Genomic DNA, 9422 nt, shown 5'->3' with positions numbered 1-9422 from the left:
CTATCCCATATCCAAATTTTTGAGACTTATTTGAGGTATTATTCAATTTTAGATTTTTAAATATTGACTTTTTGTCCCAAATGAGAAATATTCCTTTGCAGCACTTTCGTTTACAGCATAGGGTTTTTCATGTTAGTGGCATAATGGCATTTTAGCACAATATATTTAGTGTCCTTGCTCTTATGTTTCTTGTCCTTATTATAAGGCAAATAAGATTGATCTATTGATATCTAAATATCTTATTAGTCAAAGGTTTACCTACTAAGAATGTGTCATTTGTCATATTAGCACACTACCAAGAAAAAAAAAACCAATCAAAAGCAAAAAGAAAGAACTCATGACACCACAAGTACTTGATATCATGTAGCCTCTGCAAAATTACGAAAAAAATTTTAGAATTGTAAAAATTTAGAGGTGGCCACTGCCCTCTTAAACAACAAAAGGCGGGCGTGTTTATTAGTCACTTCAGTGTTAAACACCAAAAAATTATATATATGTATTTTTCTGCTGCAACGTTCTGTTTTGCTTTCAAGCTAATCGTCTGTACCAAAATAGCGGTCACCAAATTCTCCTAAACCTGGTATCACATGGCACTCGTCATTTAGTCCCTCTTCAATCTCCGAAGTGATAATCTTGAGGTGCGGAAAACGTGTGCATACACAATTTATTCCCTCAGGAGCCTGAAAAGTCGGTGTTAAAATGTGTCACATTGAAATTCATCCAAATATATCCAATCCAGTCTGAACATAAACTTACAGAGATGAGGTTGAGGAATATTATATTGGACTCTGGAACCCCTTTTTTTATAAGAAGCTCAATTGCCTGGCTGGCGGTGTTACCTGGATGAATAACCAAAAGTAGCAATGGAGAGTCATGCATAATTATCAGACAAATAATGAATGTGATGAACAGAAGCTTCATGGTAACTCACCCGTACTAAGTACAGGATCCATCAGAAGAACATGTCTCTCTGAAATATCTTTTGGAAGCTTCTCATAGATAAGCTAAAATGGAGGGCAAAAACATGGTGATCATTATATTTGCTGAGTTGTACCACCTTCTTGGAAATCTAACAAATCAAGAAAGATTGATCAAAATCATAACTGTTACCTGGGTTTCCTCACCTTGACGGTGGATGAGTATCTTTCCTATTTTTATACCTTTACAGCATGCACGCAAAGCATTTTCCATGCTTTCACCACTGAAACATTACAATTGATAAGTGAAACCAACATAGAGAGGGTTACAACATTGTTTACATTTTTAATAAAGTGACTTAATCAATGAGAATTCATGGTAGTAAGAGTGCTAGTAAAACTTTTAAATTGTGGAAGTTACCTTCGTATGACGGATACCCCACACAATTGCCTACAAAACTCAACTCCGGTATAAGTTGCTCCTGGAATGGAATAACAAGAATTTTTATGGTGTATATAAAAAGCAAACAACATGAAAGTGTTGAGAGGTAATGAAGGTAGCTTAGTGGAGTCATCAAACGAAGTTTAGTATATTCATGACATATTTCAAAGCATGCCATGAACATGTCTATCTTCTTCTTTAAACGAACCTGTAGGGGTGATAATATGTCTCTCTTTAAATGGCAAGTAACCAAGACCGTGTTCCACTACCTGTTAATACAGTGATACTAAGATTAGTTCTTATTTGTTAATAATAAGTCCACATACATCTCGATGTCCTTGCTTACCAAACGAATTAGCCGATCAGAATAAAAAACAAAATCATGCTTTGAGACATCCTTGTCACGAATAATAGTATGCATGCCTCTAGTCTGTAAGAAATCCAATATCATAAATTAGCATGAGAAATAATTGGTGGGGGGAAGAAATAAGTAAAATTTAGGAGGGGAAAATTATGCAACCTGAAAAGTAGAGAATATCAAATTCAAATTTGGATATATCTTGCAGAGGTTATGTTGGCCAAGCTTGGTACGAATATGTTGAACTATCAAGTCGATCGCTACTCCATTGTCTCCCCCACGAGGTATGATAATGTCAGCATACTTCTTGGATGGAAGAATAAAATCTTCAAATGCAGGCTTAACAAATTTTGCATACTGACAATACATTGAAGATTTTACATATCAGCTAAGTGGACTTTCATGCAGGGGTTGGTCGACAATCAGAAATTAGCTATTCATGAATAAAGCCAAATCTAAAGCATCAGTAGTGTTTAATTTCTATAATAAGAGAAATCCTAATTATTTCTGAATTCCTGATCTGTCAATGTGATATGATCATCTCACCTGTTCCAGTACAGAGTGTACATCTCTACCCCTTTCAACCGTGTCACGTCTTATTCTGCGGGCAAGCCTTACATCAGGATCTACATAACACGGAATGCATAAGGATATACTATAAAAACCCACCGACACCAACATCTCACTGTCACAGAAAACTGTGGCCAGTTAACATCTCAAAAAAGAAAAATTGAAGAGGATTTCTTACCAGCATCAACAAATATTTTCATATTCATCATGTCTCGGACTCTTTGCTCATGAAAAACCAATATACCCTCCATAATGATTACTTCAGAAGCATTCACCTGACAAATAATAATAAGTGTCTCCCTTATTCATAAAGTTTCTTCTGAAAAATGTTCAACACACCTTGGCTTACCAATCGGAAAACATCAGAAGATCTCTGATGGAGCTTGAAATCATATACTGGAACCTGAACTGATTGCCCAGATTTGAGCTTGCTCAGGGTTTCTACAAGTTGCTCTGTATCAAATGCATCTATACCAGAACCAAATCACACAACTCAGCAATCATCATAATTTGTTGTGCCTAATAATGATCTTAATCAGTTAATTGATCTAATTTAAGAAGTTTCGGGATCACAATACCAGGATGATCAAAATTATACTCATGAACGTGTTTCAGCTCATCATTTGTTAGTCCACGATAGAATGAGTCCTGTGATGAAAGCAACACGCACAATCCCTCTTAATGCATAATTCATGACATGATCATTGATCTCTTTATGATCCAAGAACAAGAAGAAATAATAAAATGAATCGTGTAGTGACCTGACAAACAAGAACAACTCTGTGATCTTGCAGTTGTTGAATGATCAATTCACACACTGTGGTCTTCCCCGATGCAGTGCCTCCAGAGACCCCTTCTCCACGCGAATCAAAATCAAATCGAAGCATTCCATTAACAAAATAACAAAATAATTGAAATTATTTGAATTTTCCAGCTATGATGAGAGAATGCATAGCAAGAGATTCATTTTTCATTCCCGATCGAATACAAAGAAACTTGTATTGTGTTTGGTTCCCGAGAAAGTGAAGCATTCGTTTCATCGCATCACAATTCTTTCTTTCTTTCTTACATTGAAGAAAGAAACATTACAAAAAGAAGAAAGAAGAAGAGCTGTTATAAAGAATGAGTTTATATACCGATAACGAAGGGTTGAGATGGAGCGCTGGGAGAAGTAGGAGCAGAAGGCACCGTCGATGATGGCCGCCAACCGGAGAAGTGGGCGCCGGAGACACCTTCGATAATCTCCATTGCCCTTTCTTTGTTTATCGATTTTTTTAAAATTTTTAATTTTTTTTTATTTTTAAATTGTTTGGTTTCTTTGTTACTTTTTGGTTCGCAGGCAGAACATTGCGATTAACGGCTTTATATAGGTATGCGTTTTGGAGGGATTTGGAGGGACAGAGGATGGGTGGTCTCTCACATCATCACATCACACATTCACTATATAAGCCTAACTTTGTAACATTTATTTTTCTAGACAAGGACATTTTTACTTTTTTAGGGTAATAATTTTTTTTTAAAATCCAGTAATAAATCAGGATTTTGATTGCATATTAATGGATGAACTTATTTGTGGAATATAATATATTTAAACAAATATGTACCTAGAGATTTTTCTTTTTAAGTTAACTGATGTGCATTTGTGTAACATATATGATGTCTACTCTAAAAAAAAAAAAAAAAAAAATCCTAATTCTTTCTTTAATTACTTTTTAATTTATAAAAATAAAGAAATTTTGAATTCTTCTTAATTTTTTTATATTTTCAAAAAAATATATATTTAAATTTTTCTCTATTTAAATGTTAAAAAGATAATCAACAAAATGAATTAAAATTTCCAATTATCATTCTTCTTTAAAATCTTATTATCAATCAATGAAAGTTTTAAAAAGTGAAAAATCAATCATGGTGAATAAATATTATGTTACTTGTAGAAAGTTGATCTGCAATGAATTATGCAAAAGAGAAAACAAAGAACGAAGACTGTGTAGTGAAAAAAATTTTAAATTCTAAGTGTATTAGTATTATTTCTTTTAATTGTCTTTTTAAAATCAGTTGTAGAGGTGTAATATATATATATATATATATATATATATATATATATATATTACACCTCTAGTACTAACTGATTTTTGGATATGAAATTTTTTAAAGGACAATTACTTTAATTAAAAGATCTGTTGAATGTGCAGAAAAATTTTCAAATGAGATTTTAACAAAAGATAATTACAGAAATTTTTAAGATGTCTTAATTATATAAGAAAATTTTTACCAAAAATAAAAATTTTATGTGAACTTCTATATAAAAGGTTAAGAAAACAACCTCCTCCTTGGTTAGAAGACATTTTTAAGATAGTTCGAAAAATTAAAACTATAGTTAAAGAGATCTATTGTCTAAGTATACTAGACCCTAAGACATGTCTAATTGTCGAGACGGATGCCTCAGAATTAGGGTACGGAGGAATACCTAAACAAGTTCTTCCAAACTTATCAAAAGAATAAATAGTTAAATATCATTATGGGATATGAAATTCGGCCCAGAAAAATTATGCCACTATTAAAAAAGAAATACTAGCTATTGTCTTATGTGTTTCACGATTTCAAAAAGACCTGTTTAATAAGACCTTCTTAATCATGACTGACTATAAAGCTGTTTCTAGTGTACTAAAAAATGATGTTAAAAATCTAGTTTTTAGACAAATATCTGCTAGATGACAGGCCATATTATCATGCTTTAATTTTTCTATTGAACACATTAAAGGTGAATCGAATGCATTACTTAATTTTCTAATAAGAGAATTTTTGCAAGATAGAAATGAGTAAGAAACAAGCAAGTAGTGAAGATTATGGTCAACCACTTGACCAACCAATGACTTCATTACAAGCTAGACAATTAGCCATTAAACTTTTGACAATGTCACAGGTTGTTAAGAGCGAAAAATTATCTACATCAACAAAAAGATTATATGAAGTTCCTACTTTTAATAGATATACATTATTACAACTATTTAATCTATTCAAAACAAAACCATTATTAGAAGAACATCCTTACCATGAAAAACTTGTACCTATAAAAATAATGACCTTAGAGAAAGAATGGTTCAAGATAGACAGAAGAACCCTTTACAAAATAATTTTTTCAAATACTTTCTATTACCCACCAGTAAGTATTCAAAAAACTCGAACCTTCTATGAATTTATTTTAGTTGACACCAGATCTATTGAATTAACCCACAATAAAGACCTAACCACAAAAGACATAATAAACTCTAACATTAAGATCTTCAATGTAATAACCTTGTCAAAATGGGAAAGACTTCCCTTCCATTGTAAAAGTTTTACTAAAAAATTCGAACCTCAAAATTACTCTTATTATGCTTACATAGATGCCTGGTGGTACACCTTGTATCCTTCTCCAAAAGCACACTCCTTAGTTCATATGGCTTTGCAAGAAAAATTCTTTACAGTTTCTTAAGTGGTTTTAGGTACGGTTCCAAGTGTTCGGACTGATAGAAGCTATTTTATGAAAAAGAGGCTAGCATGGGTTATGAATATTTTAAAAACAAAACCTTATTTTTAGATGGATATAAGCTTATTTTCTTCATTCCCACTGTAAGAACCGGAGTTTTTCACGCAAAACTATTTTAATAAAATAATAATTTTAAGTTCCCGAGATGGATTCAAAATTTAGAAGTTTTAATTTGAAAATATAAAGGTAAAATTTGGTTTCAATGAATTTTTCGGAGTCAGAAAATGTATTTTCTACAAAAGACCAAGAACCGGCAGCTGAATTGGTCGAACCGGTTTAAGTCTGTCCAGCACTGTGTTTTGAAAAAAATAATATTTTGGAAAATTGATTTATTATTTTGAAAGGACAAAAATAATTTAGAATTGAAAATCGGGCACTAATATTAAAGGTGTTGGCCCAAAGTGGGCCAAACGGACTAAAAACGCTAACGGATTAGACCGAACCCAAACCGGACCCAAGATCCAACATATATATGTGTGATTAATGAGTTTCAAACTCATTTTGAAGGGAAGAGAGAGAGAGAGAACTCGGATAGAAGGTGGTGGGGGGTGAAACCCCATTGTTACTATTTATCCTCCACTTCCGGAAGCTATAACTTTTGATCTGGAGCTCCGATTGATGAGCCGTTTGCACCCACGCGAAGCTCTCGATGAGCTCTTCTTTTCTATTTAAGTTTTCTGGTAAGAACTTGAAACTCCATCCCCAGTTTTCTGCCCTAAGTTTCTGTGCGTTTTGGGTTTAGTTCTTGAGCAAGTTTTGTAGTTTTGCTTGTTTAGGTGATCTCTAGTAGCGGGTAATTATTGGATTTTATCCCTAATCTCGTTGGATAAGGTAAGGTTTCACTAAATCCTTATGTTTAGTTATTTTTTGTATCTTAGGTTTTGATTTTGGTGGTATATGTGTTGTTAGATTGAGTTTTGGATGTTTGTTGGAGTTGGTTGAGGCTTTAGATCAAGTTTGGTGGCTTCATTTTGGTATTTATAGCATTTAGGAATCGGCCAAGGTATGATTTCAGTTTCTTTACGTAATATGTAATGTTTCTGGATACTTAGACTAGTTGACCTTAAGATAGGATTGAATTAAATATATGGTGGATTGAATTATGTATGTGGCATGTGAATTGTGATGAAGATTTTATGAGTTGTGTATGTTAAAGTTTGATTTTGGTGTTGATGAGAAAATTGATGATTTGTGTTGTTGATGGAGATTGATTAATGTTGTATTGGTGGTGTGTGGAAGGAATTAGAATAATAACGTTGATTATGTGATTTTGATGATGATTGTTAGTATTTTAAACGATTTTGAAGGTTGATGATGAATACGAGATTTATTGTTGTTGAAGAGGGTTATTGGTTTTAATTATAAATTATGATATTGGTTGATGTTGGTGAGTGTGTATGTTGAGTGTGGTAATACGAATGTGGATAATAACTGATAATTTTGAGGTTAGTTGATGAAGATTTGTAGTGGTTGTTGATGTTTGTTATTGGTTGAAGATGATTATGAGCATTTGTGATGGTTACGGATGTTGATGATTAAGGATTTTGATGGTGTTGAGTCGTGAAATTGGGATATTATGGATGGTTGAGTTGGGAAAGAAATAGTATGGACTTTGATGTTGTCTTGGTATTGTTTGGGTTATGATTAGTTGGTTTTGCATTGTGAGATTTGGTGAATTTGGGATTTTGAGGCTTTTGGTAAAATTGGATTTTTGGTGAACTTTACTTGATCATAACTTTTGCCTCGGTTTTCCAAATTGATTGAAATTTGTTTAGAATTAAAGATCCTTGAAAACCCTTTAAATCAATTTAAAGTTTGTGAAAATTAGGATTTTGTAGGGGAAGTTATGATCATTCAAAGTTGGTATTGAAAATCTGAAATTTTGCTAACTTGCAGAATTTCATGATTTCTGATATGTGCGAGCGCACACCCTCATGCGGATGCACACCCTGCAAAAATTTTGACCTGTGCGGACACACACACCTGTGCGCATGCACAGGCAGGGAGATGCGTTCTTTTTGCAGCGCTAGCACAGCTTGTGCGCGGGTATATCTAAGGAAGGATTTCAACCTGTGCGGACGCACACGTTAGGAAGGCCAGTCTGTTAGGGGCGCTGACACAGGTTGTGCGAGTGAACAGATTCTGTAAGTTTTGCCACCTGTGCTTACACACACCCCTGTGCGTACGCACACATTTTAAGATCTCTTGGGAGTGCGCACGCACACACCCCCGTGCGCACGCACACACCCCTGTGCGGCCGCACACGCCCTGTTTCTCAAATTTTACTTGTTTTTCAATTATTCTACCTTCCCAACAAGGTTGTAAGTTTCTATAACACCATTTTAAGACTTTTGGGCCTAGTTTTGAGTATTAGAACATGGGATATAACCTAAGTGTTCTAGTAGATGATTTTATGATAAATTAGAAAAAATAGAGGCCTAGGTTTCTGGTGTGCTGAGCATGGGTGGGGTGGAGATTAAAGAAGATTTGGTATATGAGATGAGAACTGAGGAGCTATGAGTTTGGAATGGAAAATATGAATTGAGGATGGTTGAGATGAGTTGAGGACTCGAAGAGTAGATGTTGTTGAAAGTGATTTAAGGATGAAGTTATTGGATTGTTGAAAGTATGCGGAGCCTATATCTCTGGCATAGCAGATTGTTCTGCTGCATGACCAGTTTTGTTGAGAGTGTGCGGGGCCTATATCCCTAGCATAGCAAATAGTTCTGCTGCATAATTTGTTGTGGTTATTTCCTTCTCTACTGCAGGAAGTGTGCGGGGCCTATATCCCTGGCGTAGTAGACTCCCTATTACATGAGTGTGCAGGACATTATATCCCTGGCGTAGCAGAAGAGCTGCTGCATGAGTGTGCAGGGCAATATATCCCTGGCGTGGCAGAAAAGGCTACATCCGGGAGGATGTGTCGGGTTGGCATTTACGGACTGACAAGTGATATCAGGAGCCAATAGGATAGACATTCATCATTTGCATCTTCTATATGCTTGTTTGATTTGATTACTTGAGTTTGCCTAATTGTATAGCATGCCCACTTGCTTCTTGAACTACTTGTTATATATGAATATTATCTGTGTTTTACTTGTTTGCATTATTTGTGTTTGTCTGGTGCTGAAGAGGTTAGGTAGGCGGTGGTGATGGGATCGCACGAAGGTTAGGGTGGTGAAGGCTGTGGGATACAGCAGTGTGATTAGTATTAGTTAGAATTTCTCCTAAGTTTAGATAACCCTATTTATGGTTTATGGCTTAATTTATTTATTTTGTTCTAAGCTTGGATATCTGTATGTGATGTGAAGTTCTAGGATTTCTTTTAGCGTCCCGGAGCCTTACATCTTACATCATTGGGCACTGTTACCATACTGAGAACCTCCGGTTCTCATTCAATACTTTGTTGTTATTTTTCAGATGCAGGTCGTAATTTACTTCGGTGAGATTGCAGATATGGTGATAGAGCGGAGTATGGTTCGTTCTTTGTTTATTTCTGTTTTACTTTCATCATAGTTTTCTCTCACCTTTTGTATATTTATCTTTATGGCCTTAGAGGCTTATTTGAGAGAATAGTTGTATAAGCTATTTTTAACTCCAAACTCT

General features: G+C 34.5%; 1 protein-coding gene across 1 annotated transcript; it reads right to left on the bottom strand.

The window, feature by feature from the left end:
• Positions 1 to 338: 338 nt before the first annotated feature.
• Positions 339 to 3613, bottom strand: LOC107618547 (uridine/cytidine kinase UKL1, chloroplastic-like). The gene is made up of 14 exons (XM_016320638.3): positions 3424 to 3613; positions 3049 to 3140; positions 2866 to 2935; positions 2637 to 2755; positions 2466 to 2562; positions 2264 to 2343; positions 1880 to 2074; positions 1706 to 1789; positions 1568 to 1628; positions 1339 to 1399; positions 1111 to 1201; positions 932 to 1004; positions 757 to 839; positions 339 to 680 (listed from the first exon to the last, which is right to left on the bottom strand). The coding sequence occupies exons 1-14, from the start codon at positions 3533 to 3535 to the stop codon at positions 534 to 536; spliced, it is 1365 nt and encodes a 454-aa protein (XP_016176124.1). The 5' UTR covers positions 3536 to 3613; the 3' UTR covers positions 339 to 533.
• Between the last annotated feature and the right edge of the window lie 5809 nt (positions 3614 to 9422).

This window comes from Arachis ipaensis, chromosome B1 (genome assembly GCF_059453495.1).
Source record: "Arachis ipaensis isolate K30076 ecotype BB chromosome B1, ASM5945349v1, whole genome shotgun sequence".
Taxonomy (NCBI): domain Eukaryota; kingdom Viridiplantae; phylum Streptophyta; class Magnoliopsida; order Fabales; family Fabaceae; genus Arachis; species Arachis ipaensis.
The sequence above is the reverse complement of the archived record's forward strand: the minus strand, read 5'-3'. Positions and strand labels throughout refer to the sequence as shown.

What these genes read in the sequence shown, in the direction of transcription:
- LOC107618547 (XM_016320638.3), bottom strand. Translation starts at nt 3,535, where the DNA reads ATGGAGATTATCGAAGGTGTCTCCGGCGCCCACTTCTCCGGTTGGCGG. An exon ending in GGATCCTGTACTTAGTACGG is followed by an intron (nt 840 to 931) that starts GTGAGTTACCAT and finishes TTATTCATCCAG; the next exon opens with GTAACACCGCCAGCCAGGCA. An exon ending in TATTCCTCAACCTCATCTCT is followed by an intron (nt 681 to 756) that starts GTAAGTTTATGT and finishes CCGACTTTTCAG; the next exon opens with GCTCCTGAGGGAATAAATTG.